Genomic DNA, 20,301 nt, shown 5'->3' on the forward strand with positions numbered 1-20,301 from the left:
GTGGAAATTGTGGAGGAAAATGAAGATGAAGCAGCACAGGAGAAAGAATTGGAAGAGGAGGATGAGAAACTGCAGCTGGAGACACAATTAGAAGAGAAAGATAGAATCCCGGAGGAGGAGAAGATTGTTAAGGAGGAGAAAAAGAAGAGACATTTCTTAAAGATCTTCAAGAAACAAAAGACAGATGTGGAGAGAAGAGATGAAAAAGTATAGAAAATATTGAATGACATCAAAGAAAAAGATGAAGAACATCTTAAAGAAATGGAAAGGGGAGAGAACCAAAAGAAAGAAAAGGTGGTGAAGAACACCAATTACATTCACATACATTATATCAGGCAGTATTTAAAAAATATTATGTAGTCATAAAAAACAAATCCCACTCCAGGGACAAAAGGGACATAACTCTGAAATTAATTTGTTCACAGGTATTGTTGGAGTCACAATAAAAGTGCTCTACTCTCAATATGCAAGGTGATGGTGCCTAACACACAGTAGCAAGAAATTTCTTCACTAATTTATCATCAAATGTAATCTGTTTTTCATCTGAGTCCCAATTTTAGACAATCACAATGTGCATGAGATGATAGCACACAAAACGATTGAGCACACCCGTTAAACATTCACAGTGTTGTTGGAAAAAGTAAGCGGACCCTTGGAGGCAGCAACCTGTGGTCATCTGCACAGCAGTAACAGGGAAAAACACTAAACGCAAGATTCTCCCGAGCCCACAGTGTTATATCGCTCAGTGGCATGACAGGTCTTCATGCAGTACCCTAACCCTAACCCCAGGGTACTGCCTGAGGCCTCTGAGGTTGCATCCATCCAACAGTGGTTCTTTCAGAGTGGGCTTTTATGAAATGAGATTTTCCCAATATTATGTGCTGTGAGACTCCCCGGTAGTATCTACTTGGCAGATGATACTTTTGTAACCATCTTGACACCTTCTCCTGTCACAAATGGTGTTTCTTTATTGTTTGTAGTATTGACAGTTAACCAGACAGACAACATTACAAGACAAGTCAGTCACATAGAGCAAAACATTTTTAATGTCCAGTATCTCAGACTTATTTTGTTTTCCTCTCTACATCTGTACAGGACTTTTATTCTTAGTAGAAACCCATTGACAATTTGAGCTCAGGAACAGTGTGGCATCGGCATGCCCCTAACTTTCTATGAATAAATGGCTTTTGTATTTAACTCCCATGCATAGATGTAATTATGACAGAAGACAGGATTACATTACATTACATTACAAAAATAAATTTGTTCCACTCTTGATATATTGTACCCATTTGGAAAGTGTGCATTTTGAGACTGCTGTTACGCAACAGTAGTCATTTTAGGAGCTTTTCATCCCTTTTGAATCCAATGTGAAAGTTACCATATTTCACAGGTCATCAGATAGATTTTGATCCTTCTGGTTCATTTCTGACAGGTTCTTTGAAGTTCTACAGTCATGTTGATGCCATTTAAGACCTTCAGTGAAACATCCTTTGACCTGCAAGTTGGTGCTGAACTCTACATAAGGATTTTCAAGTTGAATTTTAGCGCTTACCTTTCACGCTTTCACACAACTCCAAAGTCACTGACGCCTTTTTGGATGTACATGATACAGTGTGCCATCACATCATTAGCTTTCTCTAACACACAGCTGAGTGAAACCTTCGCACAGATGATTATCTTTTCATACCTTTAAGGGTTGTGTTCTGGACTCCTGTTATTAGATTATGTAACAGTTGTGGACTCTCATTTCATATTTTAGATATATTTTGATGTGCAGCTGTTGCTGTTTTGATAAACATTATCAAACCTCCAGAAAGGTTGGTGCAGTTGATTGTCGTGTGAAGCTGAGGGGTAAAGTAGAAACATCGATTTAAGTTGATGATTACTTTTTCCTTTCAGCTCAGCTGAAACCTCTCTTTTATTTTGTGTCATCCGTATTTCCCTTTGAAGTTTAAGTGCACTGAAAAAATAAATGTTTCCTCTCATGACAAACATCTTTTGTTGCATTTCTGTGTTTCTTTCTTTGACTGGTTCAGATCTTTACAGGCTTTTTCAACAAATCTTTTCCTCTGTGTTTGTGTAGGTTTGACTATCAGGAGCTGCTTCACAATTCCACCTTCTGCCTGGTGCCACGGGGCCGACGTCTGGGATCCTTTCGCTTCCTGGAGGCCTTACAGGTGGTTCTGTATGTTTGTGCATAGCTGGATACTATTAAGAAATGAGCAAACTCTTGTTTAAGTATTAATGGGAAACCACTTCATTTTCAGAACTATATTAACTGCAAAATATTTTAAATATCGTATCATAATCAAATACAAATAGAGCAAAATTCTGGATGAAAAGATCTGTCAATCTTGAGTGCACGTTTGGCCTTAAGCAGAACTCGAGTTCCCACAAGCAAACAACTAGCAACATACAGCCAAACTAGAGAAGAAACCATAACAGGGAACAATATTTACAGTTTGTAGACATATATGTTGTGTAGACATATAGAAATGTTATTAGAATTTATAAAAAAAAAAATATATATAATGCATACAGTATGAATAGAGTAGCTTATAACTAGTGCTGTCAAGCGATTGAAAGAATTTAACGATGAATTAATTAATCGCTTTTTTAATCGCACCTAAGAATTCAACTTGAGGTGTTTTCCTTTAAATTCACTACATTATTGTAGCAGATCAAAACATTGATATATGACAACAAAAAAGTAGCTTTATAAAGTAATTTATTAATTTTTTTAACAGACTTGAACAGATGCAGTCCTAGCCGTTTACATCCACTTGGCAAGATCATTCGCCATCCTGTCAGACATGCGCATGCGGGGTGCTCTCCTCCAGTCTGGTTTGGGGAAGAGCGCTGTTGTTGTTGTAACATGGTTGCTGCTAAAGTTAGCTGTGGTTGCGCTCGCGACCGGGTGCTTTGCTTTTATGTGGCTAAACTTGAGCTGCTTCGGTGGTGAGGAAAGTCCTTTCTACAAAGAACAGATATCACTCTACCTTTATCAATGGTGCCGTCGGGGGGGTTTTAAAAATGTAAATTCCCCATTAACTGGACCTACAACTTTCACATGCTCCTCCATTTTCACTTTTCACAGGTGGGACTGAACACTGCACAAACACAGATTTCAAAATAAAGGCAACTCACAAACAGAAAAAGTAAAGTTAGAGGTTAAAAAATAAATTAAATGATTTAAAAAAATAATGTGCTGGTAATTAATTAATCGCAATTAACGCGCTAATTTTACACCCCTACTTATAACATTATTTTTAGAAACTTAAAGGAGCCGTCTGTAAGAAATGGCCAAAACTGGTACTGCAGTCACTTTTAAAATATTGTTGAGCGGCGTGTACCCTCCCCCTCCTCCCCCCGACCAGAGGTTGCCAGGTAGGCTGCAGAATGCAGCAGGAACGTAGACTGCCATGGCTGCGATAATTAGAGCCGAGCTGGCAACCCGGATGCCGAAACAATACTGACTTGGTGATTGGGAGATAGGTGGAGGGTGGAGCTTCAGAAACAATACTGACTTGGTGATTGGGAGATAGGTGGAGGGTGGAGCTTCAGAAACAATACTGACTTGGTGATTGGGAGATAGGTGGAGGGTGGAGCTTCAGAAACAATACTGACTTGGTGATTGGGAGATAGGTGGAGGGTGGAGCTTCAGAAACAATACTGACTTGGTGATTGGGAGATAGGTGGAGGGTGGAGCTTCAGAAACAATACTGACTTGGTGATTGGGAGATAGGTGGAGGGTGGAGCTTCAGGCCAAAACAAAAAGTGACAACATAAACATCAGTTGAGGGCTGCAACTCCTCTTTTTAAACTGGAATATCCTGGCTTGAGTGCTGTTGTCAGTGACATAAGTATTTGAAATGAACATGATTTTTAAATGTCTGTTGACATATCGGGGTCATTTTATGATTCGTTTTATTATTGCTCTTACATACAGCTCCTTTAAAAACAAATACACAAATAGTTAAAAATCTTAATTATTTGAAATGTATCATTAACATCTCTAAAGGTGACTCCACATCAGGAGATATCTGTCCTAATTACACAACTTGCTATTTTCTAATCAGGATTTTTGAAGTTGCTGTGGTGTTCACACAACCTGACTCACTGGCAACAAGGGATGACACACTACATAATATCTGCTAATGATTTGGTCTCCCAACGACTGTATCAGGTCTTCAAGCAACGTTTTGTTAACAAAATGTTTGCAAGAAATAACACAGACACTGGTGTGAAACCATGTGTGAAACAGGAACAGTTTATTTGAAAATGAACCTCAGGGAGAATAAGTGCTACAAGCCGTTTGTGGTCTGATTTGTTGGCATGCTGCTGCTTCTTCCTTGTTGTCATCTCTTCACTTAGATGATGTTTTACTGTCTCCTTTAAAGGGGATATATAAGCAGAAATAAAAATAGAAAAAATCTGTTCTTGAGAGCATATATTTGAGTGTCAAAAGTGACTACCAACTAAAATAACTCTTTCCAAAACACAACATTGTCCCTTTTATTAGTGCTTCCCAGTCATGAAAAGAAATGATAATATGCTGTAAGAGATGGGGAAACCCTGAGATCAGGATTTCAAAAAGCAGATTTTACTCCACTAGTTAACAAAATATTTTGTTTTGTCCCAAACTACTGTGTTCATTACTGATAAAAGCTTATTAGTCAGCCTGGGGAGCTTCAGTTGGGGATGTCACCAAGTCAAACAGCTCTTCATCCTTGTCCTACAGTGTATTTTATTATTATTGACAAAGTGTCATCTCTCTGATGTAGAAAAGGCCTGTTTCTGCAGATACACCACAGACAAGATGCATTCCCAGATGTGTTCCTCTTGCATTAGCACCTTGTTTCTGTCCATTTCACTGTTCTGACATTATTTATCCACCGCTTCCCTGTGCTTGCCTTCAGCTGTCTTGTGTTTTCTTGGTCTTGATTGTGTTTTTACCCCATTTCTCATTGTGTGTTAGACAGATTGTACACCTGTGTCTGTGAATGACTGGGTTGTGCTTGCTTCTATTTTCAGGAGTCATTTAGATCAGCTAAAATGATTTTTATGTTCCTCCAGCAGCACTTAAGTGTGTTGAAAGTTCAACACCAAATTGATTTCACTCCTGCTATTTATCTGAGTTGCTTCCAAAAAAACCCAAAGAAGCCTAAAAATGTTGAACAGTCATTTACTGGGAGCTAGAAGCTAACTGTAATAGGACAGTGTACCTTTCACCAGGGGCCCGTTTCACAAAGCAGGTTTAGTGAAAACTCTGAGTCTGTTAACCCTGAAATGAGGGAAACTCTGAGTTTTCCGTTTCACAAAGGGAGGTAACTCAAATCAGAGAAAGAGAGGTAACTCTAGCCTGTTTCACAAAGAGAGGTAACTTAAGCTCTCGGTCAGTTACCGTAGTAACAGACGCTCTGAACCTAACCTGGTCGGGACCAGGTTTATTTCAGCGAACCTGGAGTTTCTCTCTGTCTCCTCCCTCAGTGGCGTCAATTCAGCCAATGGGTCTTTACGCAATACGCATCCGTTTTCTGCACCACGGACAGCAAGCGGCAGAGTTAAGGCTGAATTATACTTCTGCGTCAAAACGACGCCGTGTCTACGGCGTGTGGTTTTTGGACACGCAGAGGACACGCCGTCACATGCGCCGTCAGTGACGTGCACCTCCCGAAAATTGTAACTACGCGTCGAGGAGACGCCGTCCACACCAGACCGAGAGGGCTGTGATTGGTTCGTTTGAAAGCGAAGCATTTCCGGTTTCCGGTTTGAATCAGTAGTGAACTTCCAGGGCTTTTTTCTTCGTTTATATGTGATTTTTTTTGTTTTTGTTTTTTGCACAATAGTTGTCCTTATTTCTTTGATTTACTGTGACCGGAAAAAGTCGGATAAACCATTCAGAAAAAGATCGCTAACTAGTGGCCGCGGGGGGTACTGCACCGCGACCAAACGGAGAGACGGAGAAGTCTGAACGATTCGTGACGGCACCACGGGTGCGCCGTGTGCTCTGCGTGTGTGTGACGCAGAAGTATACCCGCACCTTTAGAGAGCAGAAAAGGCGTATCTGACAAACGCAACGTATTTTATTCACTATGTCAGTGCAACAATATCACAGGGACATCCCAGTTTAACTTCAAACAGTTAAAGTCCAAATGCAAAAAGGAGAGGGAGAGTAAAAAAAAGTCAAATATTTAAACAGATGTATAAGAGGATTTATATCTTACTTTGAGATGAACTTGCATAATTAATCCATCAGTGGCTAACAGCCTCGTTAATATATTCTGGACCCATCACTTGCCTTCTTTCTTTTTTTTTTTATTGCGTGGTTGTCTGCTTCATTTTAATTTTTGTAAGTTAGTAACACTGCAGAGCGCACTTTTTTTTAACTTTATTTAAAACTTTATTTAAAAGTTCCAATTACAGTCAGAACATTGACCGTGGACAGTCAGGCATCAAGGAATTAAATAAACAAATACAGTATGAGACATAAAGTGGATGAAGTGCATAAGTCATTACATAAGTAACATAAATATAATAAAATAAATCAATTTAAATAAAAAGAAAGAAAATGGCAGGACATATATTATATCTGCAGAGCGCACTAAAAACGAGATTGATCGACCACTGTCGTCAGGGACGCTGGGACATTTCAAGATATGAGGGGGGGGTACAAGTGTTGGAATAGATAATACCTACTGAAATCCATCATGTTTTTCTGGTATGCATTTGTAGTTATTTTATATGTATGAAGTAATAGAATACATCAAAACAAATAGATACAGAGTAATTCCATAAATGTATTTAAAAAAAAACATTTACATTCTCCCCTGAAGCCGAGGTGTGGCAGCTGCTGTACCCAATTGACGGCCCTGATCTAATTGACAATAAAATTTCATTTTTTTTTTCAAAATATGCTCTCATACTCGCCATATGCACGTATTAACGCTTCTAACTCCAGTGGCGTGAAGTATGTGGATCTTCAGATGCAAACTAACGTTTCCTCAAAGGGATTTTGTAAATTGAAAAGATAAATAAAGTTAAAAAGAAAAAAAAGAAAATGTATGTCGTTCTTTTGTGTCGCCGGTTGCCATGGTGAATCCTTGTATCAGCGATCTACTGATGCTGGCTTTTTATTTCCCTCACGCTCGCGCTTAACTCCCGGTGAAACTACTTAGAGTTGAGTAAATTACCTCAAATCCGCTGTTCTGGAACCGAAAACTCAGAGTTTCCGATCTCAGAGTAGATCAAATAAGAGTTCAGGATTAGACTCAGTGTTTGTTGAACCTGCTTTGTGAAACGGACCCCAGCACTTGCACATTACCTGGTTAACTTTTGTCAGAAAAAAGAAAACACATTTTAATTAAAGAAAAAAAAAACGTTTTTATTATTATGGTTATTATTATTTTCTTCAGTGTCTGATAGTAAACCTGAGTAAATGTTTCCTGTTTTAGGTCAGTTAGGATTCTGGAGAAGGAGAAGAATCATGAACCTTCACAAATCTGATTTATCCTTTTGTATAATCTTCAGATATCTAAATACTCACCTTTTCAAACAATAATGTCTGAGTATAAACATCACCAGACCACACTCCCATAATGCCACTCAGGAAGGAAATGCATTATTTGTCCAAGCCAGATGCTCGCTGAAACTTGAATACGAACATCATAATCCACATTTTGTACCGACATGAGTTGACATGAGGCCACGCAGCAGGGACAGCACCTGCTCCTAAACCACCATTTCAAAAAGCCAGATTACAGTTTGCAAATACACATATAGACAAATATCTAACTGCTGGAATCATGCGGTGTGATCCGATGAGACTTAACTGAGACATATGTTTTTTTTTTGTTTTTTTTTTTTAAATAATAATAATCATTGTTTGAAGAAAAACTGGGGACGCTTGCAGGCCTCAGGAGACCATCCGAGCCCTGAATGTTATGTTGTGGGCTGCTTTTCTGCAGGAGGGAGTAGTGCCATTCACAAAATAAAAAGCCCCTTTACAAAATAGATTGAGGCTCAGATCATTCCGAACTATGTTGAGAATGTTTTATGAGTCTGTGGTCTCTGGTGTGATCTTGTTTGCTGTGGTGTGTTGGGGCAGCAGAATGAGGGTCGCAGACTCAAACAGGCTCAAGAAAAACTGGTACAAAAAGCTGGTGATGTTGTGTGGATGATGCTGGACTCTTTAGAGAGTGATGGAGAGATGGATACTTCAGAAACTACGAAGCATCCTGGGTAACACCACCCACCCCCTCCATCAGCTCCTGGTCCAACACAGGAGCACACGGACTAAAAGACTCGGACCACCACCCTCAAAAACTGAGCGTCACAGAAGGTCTTTCCTTTCTGTTGCAATAAAACTGTACAACTTCTTACTGTGAAACCACTGTTTTACCATATACAGTAACTTCAATTCTAACGGGTATGCAATCTATCTTACAGTTTACCGATTGTTTGCACACTGTTAAATTTGCCCTAAGTCTTTACCCTGTTCTTTTTGTATTTATTTTATTCATCTTCAAGTGTTGGTTGAACACTGTTACAAATAGAATTTCCCTTGGGGATCGTGATTCTGATTCAAATGTAGGACCCTCTGTCTTATCTGTAGTCTGGTTTATTATTCCCATTATGTGCTTATTCTCCTTAGTTGTCCTATGTTTTACATATCTCTGTAGATATTGTTTGTTTCCTTATAGGAGGACCACTCAACAAGCCCTTATGGCTTTTTTTGGTTCCTCCTGCACATTTTTTTCTGTTACATTGTATTTCTTTTTTTTAGTTTAGTATACTTTTTTATGTGCAAATAAACTAAACTAAAAAACTAAACTAAAAATATGTCAACAAAGGATTTGAATACTTAAAATAATAGAAAGGATATGAGAAATTGAAGTGCGATGAAGAGTCATTTGAGGATAAAAGTGAGAAAAAGACAAGAAAAGACATCTCATAAAGCTAGACTAATCAAACCATGGAGAAGTTGCATCGACAGCTCACCAATCATGTTCAATGGCATTTTTTTTAATCTCCTTTTAATCTGTCGGTTTCACTTGATTGAGAATCTAGTAGAGCTTGAACTTTGAATGAAAATAGTGGAGTGAATTTTTGGTTTTCCAGTTTCTGCTCTTGATCTTGGGTTTATAACACATCCTACAAAATATAATTATCGAATTAAAAATTCCTTTTTTCCACACTACTTGTGTATAAGAAGATGCATTGTTATGTTAAATTATTTCTAATTGTTGCTATGATTACTTGGACACACGCACATTGTGTGTATCTTGTTCTTTACCTTAGAGATGTTTCCTCTATGTTTGCTTGAAATGGCCAGACCCCTCTGCCTCTGTTAGACAGCAGATATTTCAAACATATTCCTTGTAACTACTAGCATTTATCATATGAGCCAGACAGGCGTGCCCTTTACAAAATCTGAATCTTAATCAAAGCTTGCCATTAACAGCACGTTGGTTTTCAACACATATGTTGTTGTGTCCTGTGAGATATTGAGAGTTTTAAAAAAGGCAACATGCACATTTTGGAAGAACAGTGTCCCAAAATAAGAAGAAAGATGAGGCGTTATCCACATACTTTGAATAAAGGCCACTAGTGTCAAAAAATCTTTACAAAAAAAATTTTAATGTCCAAAGTTTCCACCTCAGGGGAAAAAAAAGGATATACATTTGTTCTATTTTCATACATTTGTTCTTTTCTTCAATGCAATATATTGTGGAAACACTACAATTTGTGGCTCTGGCACAATACCACTTACGTGGACTAAACTATATGCCCAGAAATCCTCCTTGCATTTACATCCAGATTAGGTGGGGGGGGGGGGGGGGGGGGATTCCAATTCATGCAGCCCGAATCTGAAGATTTAAAGCGGTGGTTCTCAGTCTGAAGCTTCTTTATTGAATTGAGACTGGATTGCAACTGAGGTTAATCAAGGAATCTTACTACTCCCCGGTCACTGTACAAATGACAGCCCACTGTCTAACTAGACATGGGTTAAATGTAGAGAAATAATTTCCCCATTGTGGGACTAATAAAGGAAAGTTGTTGTTATTATTATAAAAGAAACTGAAAAAACTGATGAACAGGGCCGGATTTAGTGAGGCCCACTAAGGTGGGCAAACTGAAATGAAGGGTGGGCGACGCTGCCTGCGGCGAAAAAATTTGGGGGGGTCAAACCCCCGCAATGCATAGAAAACTATGCTATCATCATATCAGTTCATCTATCTTCTCCTTCTTTGACCAACAGTATGCTAACCCAATTGCCCTTCCTGACACTACCCTCTGCATTTACCCGGGCTTGGGACCGACACAAATAGGACACTGGCTTGTGCCCTGTTGAGGCTGCACTTATTTTATGTTTTTTGCTTCTTTTTTTGTTTGATTTTTATTTTTTTTTATCAATCAATCGTACCCTACGGCGTAGGCTCTGAGTTGATTTAAAAGGTCCGGCGGCAGGCTGGCGGCTCCACCGCCACCCGCACCGGCGCTTTCCGCCCTCGCCGGGATGGAGAGAGGCATCTCGGAGGCTTTTGCTTATAGGCTTAAAGAAACGATGCATGTTGGCGAATCGGCGATGCCGCTCTCTTTCTTGATACCAGCAGAGTGGGCAGACGGGAGCACCGAGGCAGTGATTATAAACTTTATTTTCAGTTTAGACACAGAAACGTATTTTCTCATTTTCTGTGTTTGAGCATGTAGAACTTCTGATTCGTGGACCTGTTGCTGGAGGCATGGTTATGTGTAGGGGGTTTTCCACGCGGCTCATTCTCCCTCAAGCCTGAATTATGGTTCTGCGTTAAATCGACGCAGAGCCTACAGCGTAGGGTACGCGGCGCCGCGCGGCGCCACGCGGCGCCACGTACCACCACGTACCCGAAGCGCGTAGGCTACGGCGCACCCTACTGCGTAGGCTCTGCGTCGACTTAACGCAGAACCATAAATCAGGCTTCAGTGTGTGCTCTGTGTGCTGTTCTGAACACTTCTCTGTTTCTCATTTTGCTGGGACGCCGGGTCCCTCCGCCGAGACACAACTTTTGTGGTATGCGTTGATTGTTGTGTCTAAAAATGATGCACAGTGCCCACCCAATCTGAAACGGTACAGATATTTTGTGATATTTTTTTATATATATAAAAAAATAGAATTATAAAAACATAAAGGATCCCCATAATAGTATTTTTGAATTGAACCAATTCAAACTGAACCAGATTAGAGTAGAATGAACTAGCCTCCACATCATTTCAGTGGATGCACAGGCTATAGAGGAAAGGGTGGAGTCAAGTCAAGTGGCTGACTCCACCCCGTAAAACTAGTTGAAAGCTATAAAAATATGTTCCAAAAAAGATCTACTGTGGCATTTTGACCAAAGTATTGCAGATATTGCTGCACTATGCCAGGAAATTGTTAGCTTTTGAAAATGTGTTATAATGTGTGTCCTTTAAAACTCTTAATTCATTACCGTACCATTACATCATGCATCATTGTGCAGAGAATTCTTAATAAAACGCTTCACATGGCAGAGAGTAAAAAGACACCAGAAGTTTCATCATGAGGCATAAAATATGTGAAAATTGAGAAATTAGAAAGAAAAGATAAATAGAGTGTTGTCTTTAAACAAGGTTTTATGGTGCAGTGAAGTGCACAATAAACTCCTATCCATTAACCATAAATGATGCAAAGTTCCAATAATCTCTTCATAAAATGAATTTAACACTCAGCAAAAAAGAGAGCTGCAGAGGGAAATGAAAATGGTTTCTAATGAATTACGTCACATAAATGGCTCTTCTAAATATTGAGGGGCTCTGGAAAAAGAAATAAATAGACTTCATTTTGTCCTTAATCTTTTTGGCAGTTCCATTTGTTTGTGAAAAACTTAACTTGGAACACTTTGAAAGTGTCGCATCAGCCGGAAGCGACCTAAGAGGATAAAAACCCCTCAGTGAGAAATTTAAAAAAAAAGACCAAAAGCTGATCCCTCGCAGTGCTCTCCTTAAAACCTCTGCTTAAACTTTATATGCCACTCAGACTTCGCTCCCTTGCCCCATAGTTTAAAATAACATATCCACAGTTTTTAGTTCTTTTCTCTTTCTCGCCCGCTCTCTTTTTTAAATAGACGGAACAGTGAAATATTCAATACTGATGCTGAATTGAAAAATAATCACAGTAATAATATAAACCACAGCTGTCAACAATCTAAACGCCATTAATGTCATTGATTTTTTTACAGCTCTTGCTATATGGAATACAATATGACTTTTTTATAACATTTAGAAACATCTCTGAACTACTGATATGACAGCAATTCCTTACAGAAACCTAAATGAAAATTTCACATCAGCTTCTTGTAACACTGACCACTCCTTTTTTTTACATTTTCATGCAGGCTGCCTGCATTCCCGTTATTCTGAGCAACGGCTGGGAGCTTCCCTTCTCTGAGGTGATTGACTGGAGGAAGGCTGCCATCATTGGAGACGAGAGACTGTTGTTACAGGTACTGAAAAGGACTGGAAAAAGACATGTTGGTGGATTGGAATTAGATGAGATGAAGGGGTGCATTTCACAGCAAGAACACAGAGGAACAGGTAATATGCTTGAAAGCAGGCATTACAAAGAGGAAAATGATATATTATATATGTGTACAATTATAGCAGGTGTAAAGGTGAAGGATAATGAAAACACCCTCCAGGTAACACGGACATAGATTTTGCCCCTTACTCACAATGTGCAGCACGAACAGATGAAATCTGCCCTTTAAGCAGCATCTAATTCAGAGATGAAAGGCCAACATCTTCCCAGCTATAATTTAAATTTAGCTTCCAGATCCCCGAGGAAATGGTAAAAATCTAACCGGGGATACAGAAACAAAACACACAGAATGAGAATGCTTTGAAATTGAAGCTAGGTTTTAAAGTACAGAAGGTTACTAAACAGGTTTAATGAGCTGTTGAAGTATGTCTAGGCTCGAATAGCACTTATATCTTCATTAAAATCATCTGATTTTACTTTTACTCAATTTCTGTACAAATACAAAGCAAACAAAAACATCATTTTTTGGTAACTTTTCCCTTAAATAACAAAACATAAGCAAAAGAATGAATCAATCAATTATGAGGACAATACTAAATACCCCCCGTGATTCAATAGCTTCTTCCTCTACCTTAAAGAATACTAAGTTGAAGTTGTCATTTCTCATATGAATTTATGACTTTACTCACATTGTTGTGAAGGAATTTTGACATGATTTTTGTTTACACCTCTACTTCAGATGATTGAGGTTTTTTGACATTCATTTTTTTCGGCTCTCTAAAGGTCACAGCATTTCCCTTCGGCTGAGGTCAGGCTATTTCAACACCTCGATTCTTGTATTTTTCATTCTGATGTACATTTTTGATAAGCCTTGGATTTTTCTTGGATAGAGCAACTTCTGATTAGTAAAAAAATCATGTTGAACTTGAGTTTTTTCCAAATGAGGAAACTGTTTCAGACCACAGATTGAGTAAAAGATGAGAATATGTTGTTATTGATTTTTAGATTGCTTTGATGCTGCACAATTGTAAGGCTGATTTGGTTGTTGCATACTCGTTTGGGAAAGTCGGGAAGCAGTTGGTGGTTCCCTGTCAGCACTTAGCTGTTATGTGTCAACAACTCCCAGACTGATCAAAGACACAACCCTGAATATTTAACGGGTGACTCTCCATTTGAGCTGCAGCCAGTGAGAAAGCAAGGAAATGGGGCAATATCATCCTGAGGAAGGGAATGCTAAAAGGAGGGATGTTGTAAATGAGTTGTGAACGAAGCTTTTAAGAACAAAGCTTCCGGACAAAGTAACAATTCATGACACATGAGAGCAAGGCTTTGTCGGGGCAGCTTTTATCCCAGAGACACTGCCTCTCAGTCTAGTTTTAGAAATGCTAGAAAGCACGTATCCTGTTTTACTGGAATAATCTGAAACACAGAGGTGGATGCAGATAGGGGGAGCACTGAGTACATGTCATCAGAGGATGAGAGATAATTTTCTGGCAAATGAATGGGAATGGCTGTGCCAGCTACCTTTTTGAGTAAGGGTGAATGTGTCCTTCACCAGTCCTCTTGACCTGTGTGAAGCTGCCCCCCCACTCCACGCAAAACTCAGTGAAAATATTCTCAATCGTTTGTGCTGCGTTAGTGCTGGTTTGTGCAGGTTTGTGCAGAAAGAAATTTAATTTGTGCTGCTTTAGTTTTTAAGATATCACGTTATATTTCAAAGGTCATTCTAAGTTCACGCAGCCCCCCAACTTTGTCCAAAATTTTGTTTGTTTGTGCTGCGTTAGTGCTGGTTTGTGCAAAGAAAAAAATTGTTTGTGCTGCTTTAGTTTTGAAGATATAACAGGTTTATTATGACACGATGACATCACGCAGCCCCCCGACTTTGTCCAAAATGGTCTTGTTTGTTTGTGCTGCGTTAGTGCTGATTATATTACTTAGATCCATATTTTTGAATGTGCCACTATTGAAATGAGGACATTTAATTTACAAAACCAGCACTAACCAGCACTAACGCAGCACAAACAAACTACACCATTTTGGTTAATTTTGGACAAAGTCGGGGGGCTGCGTGAAATTAGAATGACCGTTGAAATATAACATGATATCTTAAAAACTAAAGCAGCACAAACTAATTTATTTCTGCACAAACCAGCACTAACGCAGCACAAACGATTGAGAATATTTTCACTGAGTTTGGCGTGGGGTGGGGGGCAGATTCACACAGGTGTCCTCTTGAGAGTCTGCTCTGACAAACTTTATTGAGACCTGAGATTTTGTCAGGACTAAAATGACTGACATTGATGGATGTGGTGTGTGTTGCTGATAATGCAGTGGTGTGTGTGGCGTGGTGTGTATGTAAATGAGTGTGTGATGGTGGTGTGGCTGTGTTGGCTGTAGACACCCAGACTCATAGCAGAGCTGAGGCAGTCCAACAGAGACACATAAAGCTGTGACTTTGACCACCAACTCTAGTTCAGCAACAACTCGTGACTGCAACCAGAACTTTAGACTGATTCACAGTCGGTACTGGGATGTTGGGTCAGTGTCATGAAGCAGCCCATCAGGAACCATCCAGCTGCTCCGCCCACGCTTAGGCATATAGGCAAGTGTAGGCTATGGGCCACCTTAGTAAAGGTAAAATTTAGAAAAACTTTAATAGGAAATGGGTTTGTCTCATTTTTCTCTTAGAGGTACTGCGATAGACTGGCAACTTATTCATGGAGTAAACTCCTCTCACACCTCTCACCTGATGACACCTGAGATTGGTTTCAGCCTCTTTACAGCCCTGAACAGGATGGAGGAGGTGTGGAAAATTGGATGGAGGTCCAAACGGAGACAAATCTGACTCCAATCTTTTGGCATTTAGTAAAAAAATTTTTTTTTAAGAATAATTTTTTTTTTTTTTTTATTAAATTCAAAAAATCCCTTTAATCGGAGCAGCAGGCAGATCATGTGATATTTAGATTTTTTAATTACTCTCAGTATTACTTTGTGTCCCCTGCATGACCTCTACGACCACCTGGACAGGAACGCAGACACGTGGGCGTGTGTGCTGGGGATTGGAGATGATATATGCCTGTCTTTAATTAGCATGTCTCTGGTCCCCTGTCAGCATTCAATCAGCACCTACAGATGGTACTGTTTTAAAATGCTACTTTCACTCACAGGAAACGAGATTCACGCATTCGCGTGAATGCACATTGCAGTGGTAGCCACTAGGTGGAGGCACAAACTACGACTTGGAACAGACTCACACGTGTTGTTGACATGATAACTATTTTTACAGAGGGGGGAGTCGGCCTGCATCTGACGTCATCACCCTCCACCACCGATTGGTCGGGGGGCGGGGCCTTCAGACGTCTGAGTCAGGAGGCGGAAATCAGCGAAAGAGCGACTTGCAGCTTCTTGTTCATTTTATTCGACCAGCAATGGCAGCGCAAAAGTCTGTTTCGTGATCCAACTCACTTTTTGTTGTTCAGTGAGAGAACTGAGCTCTAATTTCTCCTGCCAAAACTTTAAATCTGGGCTGGATGGTGTCAGGTTCTCATACACATGTGGAGGTGCTCATTGGTGAACCTTGAACGATATTTAGTTTTAATTATGTTCATTGTGGAGAAAGCTGCCTCACAGCTGTATGTGGACCCAAACATGGTCAGGATGTTTTTATTCTTAAGACGGTCAGCTTATATTCTGTGAACTCAGTTCAGACAACTCCTCAGGCTCTACAGAAAATAATGACACCCATTAGACACATATGTATTATGGGGCTTTTACACTAGTACCTACTCAGCGTGACTCGACTCGCCACGCCCCCGTTTTGAGCTTTTACACTACGGGTGGAGGCGGGTGGAGGCGTGCCGAGTAGATACTTTTTCTGTATCTATTCTGTGCTGTGTGCTGAGTCCGCCCTGGATCTGACGTCATCACAATACACGTCACAGATTGGTCGGGGGGCGGGACCGTCAGACATTTGAATCAGGAAGCAGGAATCAGCGCAACAGCGACTCGCGGCTCTTAATTTTATTCAACAGGCAATGGCAGCGCAAAAGTCTGTTTGGTGATCCAACTCTGAGGTGCAGATGTTCATAAACCTGGTGGCTGAGGAGAGAATTAAAAAGGGATCTAGACCGGCGACAAGGAACGACCAGATCTACCAGGCGCTCGGTCACTCGCGGCTCCCAGCTGATTTCTCATCAGCGCCGACACAAACAAAATTAAAAAAAAAAAGAGTTGCCGCTTGAAGCTTCTCTCACTCTCATTTTTTAACATGATATTGAACACAAGCCACATACCCAGCAGCACATATATCATCTCCTTCATGTTCTACATCTTTAGTGTTGTTGTTTTCTCCGTTTTAATCACACAATCAAATACGTCACAGCAGCTTCGCTCCAACCTGCCTACTTCTCATCTGGGTGTTTAAAAACAAACAAGGACAAGGCGAGTAGATGCGAGACGAGGCGTGCCGAGGCGAGTCGCACTGAGTAGGTACTAGTTTAAAAGCGCCATTAGGGTACTTCAAGTTAAGTACTCAGGCCTTCTTCAAGACAAAAGGCCTCCTTGAGACAATGCATTCCGTTGTAATGGCCTTGACAACAGTCCTTGGCTCTATACTGTATTTACTGAGCTCAAATAATCTGAATAGATAGATACCGTATTTTCTGGACCATAAGCCGCACCTATATATAAGGCGCACCCGCTCTATTTTTTAAAAAATAATAAAAAAAGATATACAAGCCGCACCTGTATATAAGCTGCATCCGCTCTATTTAAAAAAAAAAAAAGATATGCAAGCCGCAGATATTTATGTTGTTAGATTAGATATTTACTACATGTACAGAAGGATTTTGAACTGTAAATGATGTACATGTTTGTACCTAAATAGATCCTTTCCTAACACTGTCTTTTAACACGGCAGCAACTCTGCTGATTAAAACGGGACAGAACCAAGAGAAAATAACCGGTATTTATTTATCTATCTGTTTGAAATCTGCTTCTACTTCTATCTGCTAAAGAAGAAGTAGCGTATTCTTCTTTGCATTTATTTTGTGTTAGTTTTGATTCTAATTCCAGTTAGCGCTCCCCCTAGCGGTGGAAGAAAAATCCACAGAATAGCCGCACCTTTGTATAAGCCGCATGGTTCAAAACCTATGAAAAAAGTAGCGGCTTATAGTCCAGAAAATACGGTAAATAGATCGTCAAGTCGGGCAATTTTAAATTCTGCACAGAGTTTTCACAGACAAGAGATCATTTTAATCAGCTCCATAATTCAGAGATGATTTTTACTAAATGGAAAATGTTGAAATCCGTTTTTACAACTTTACAAAACAACTACTGTAATTAACTTAGTGTAATTTTTTGCTTCTCAGCACCGCAAGTTTGTTCGCCTGTTGACTGAATGAAGAGATTCAGCATGATTCAGCATCTGTGCCTGTGTTTTTTTTGTGGTTTTGTTAACTGGCAAATTAAAAATAGTCAGACTCAATTATTTGTCGCAAAGAATACATATTTATTTACAGATGTTGGCGCGGTGTGCGCAGGCATTCATTGATTTTATCAATGCAGACTTTGAAGTCCTTAATCTCCATAGAGTACCAGGAAATGTTTGCTTTACAGAGTCAAACAGAAAGTTCTTAACGTTTTGTGGCAGTTTTTGTTTGCCCCTTGAACCATCCCAGTTTGTGGTTTTGCTCCAGGCTTGGTAGTTCTGCTCTGAGATGACCTTCCTGAGGAGCAGACATCCATAACGGCCCACTTGGTCGTAGCTGCTGGTGGATCTTAGCATGATCCTCTGGTCCAACAGCATGCAAGCTGAGGGTGGCTGCAAAGATGATGCTGGATTCCTCTGTAAGACAGAAGCATTACAAATAAAATGAAAGCTGCAAGCAGCGATGAACGGGCCCTCGCACTCATGACCACCGCCCCCCATAAGCATATCAGAAATGACACCACCCACGACTTCCTATGTCAAACCATTCAAAAGTTATGGCAGAAAATAGGAACTATCAAATATCGACCAATCAGAAGAGGGAGCGGGGCTAATTCACACCAATTATGGTCAAGGGATTCAAAACCATGTCCAATGACACCACCTATAACTCTTTATGTCAAACCATTCAAATGTCATGTTAAATGTTAGCAGAAAATCGGACAACCTATCAGAAGAAGGGGCGGGGCTAATTCAGGCCAATGAAGCTCAAGGACTCAATACAGAGTCTGATGACACCACCCACATGTCTTTATCACAACCCGTTCAAAAGTTATGGCAGAGAAAAGTTTTCTAGGGGGCGCTGTTTAGCCGTTAGGCCACGCCCATTAATGCAAACCATGAAATATCAAATTTATCGCCAAGCCTGGCTTGCATGCAAAATTTGGTGACTTTTGGAAAACTATCAAATATGGACCAATCAGGGGCCGCTCGGTGGCGCAGTGGGTTAAGCAGCGGCTCATATACTGAGGCTACAGTCCTCCTCCTGCAGCGGTCGCGGGTTTGAATCCAGCCTGCGCACCTTCGCTGCGTGTCTTCCCCGTTCTCTCTCTCTACCCCAGGGGTCACCAATCCTGGTCCTCGAGGGCCGGTGTCCTGCATGTTTTAGATGTTTCTCTGCTTTAACACACCTGATTCTAATTAATCCTCGTTACCAGCTTGTCATCAAAGTCTGGATAGTTCTGTCAAAAAAATCTTTAAAAAAAAGAAGTATAAACAAAAAGCTCATGGACCGGTTGACAATTTATGTCAATTTTAATAAACATTTTAGAAAAAAACAATGCATTTTAAATAGGGCTGCAACTAACAACTATTTTTATAGTCAACTAATCACCGATTATTGAAACGATTAGTCGACTAATCGGATAATTAGTAACTTTTTCTTAAATTTAGCATGAGGTTGCTTTAATTATGTGGCAAATGATAATAAACACGAGAAAGATGGGTACTTCAATGAAAAATAGATATTTTATTCAACTTAGCTGCTGTTCATACAAAAAGTAAATAAAAAAAAACAAGGACAGGCACAGTGATCATTCAGTATAGACATAAATCAATAAATAAATAAACCTCTGTCCATTATTTTTCATTTTTTAAGGACAGGCAATTGTGTTATATAAAAAATAAATGATAAAATAAAATAAAACGTCTCGTATTTTTTCTCCATCAAGATGGTAAAATGGGTTCTAGATGGCAGGACGTACTCTGGGTTGAACTGGTATCATTTGTTGAAACCCGTCACAATCAACCATGGAGAGCCTCATATCACTGATCAGTGAGCGCAGTCGTCTGGTGCGGGGAACACGTCTGCTTCTTTTGCAGAAAGGGGTCCATGGTGGCTCTTCATCGGTCTGCATGCATTTAATTTAAAATACTTTTGTCAGGCACAGTCAGGCATAACTTTAAAGCTATCTTTTAAAGCCAAAATACGCTTAATATCTTACCAAGGCGAGTCCGTTTCGTTCAACTGTCCGACGTGCTTTTTCTCTTCAAATGCTCGTGCATTACCAACGTGCTCCAGTGATAAGCAAGGTCTCCTTTGCAAACCTTGCAAGTCTTCTTTTTATTCGCCGTATCCAGGCTAAAATGCTCCTGAACTTTTGAAGCTGCAGCTGCGCTGAGACGCAAAAAAAAAAGAAAAAAAAAAAAAAAGCTGCGCTGAGACGCTGTCTGCTGTGCGGCTCTCGGCAGAGATTGTATGAGTTAAAGTGAAGTGAGATGCCTCACTCCATTGGGAAAAAAACGCCTGGTGACAATTGCCGACAATTTTGAT

At 40.0% G+C, this 20,301-nt stretch overlaps 1 protein-coding gene across 1 annotated transcript in view; it reads left to right on the forward strand.

Annotated features, from left to right (window-relative positions):
* LOC133418595 (exostosin-1) overlaps positions 1-20,301 on the forward strand; it is a 380,641-nt gene that overhangs the window by 297,236 nt on the left and 63,104 nt on the right. The window contains exons 3-4 of the mRNA XM_061707365.1: positions 2,087-2,180; positions 12,399-12,506. Of these exons, the coding sequence (XP_061563349.1) occupies positions 2,087-2,180; positions 12,399-12,506 (202 nt within the window). The remainder of the gene's footprint in view (positions 1-2,086; positions 2,181-12,398; positions 12,507-20,301) is intronic.

The sequence above is a fragment of the Cololabis saira genome, chromosome 18 (assembly GCF_033807715.1).
Source record: "Cololabis saira isolate AMF1-May2022 chromosome 18, fColSai1.1, whole genome shotgun sequence".
In the NCBI taxonomy this organism is placed as follows: domain Eukaryota; kingdom Metazoa; phylum Chordata; class Actinopteri; order Beloniformes; family Belonidae; genus Cololabis; species Cololabis saira.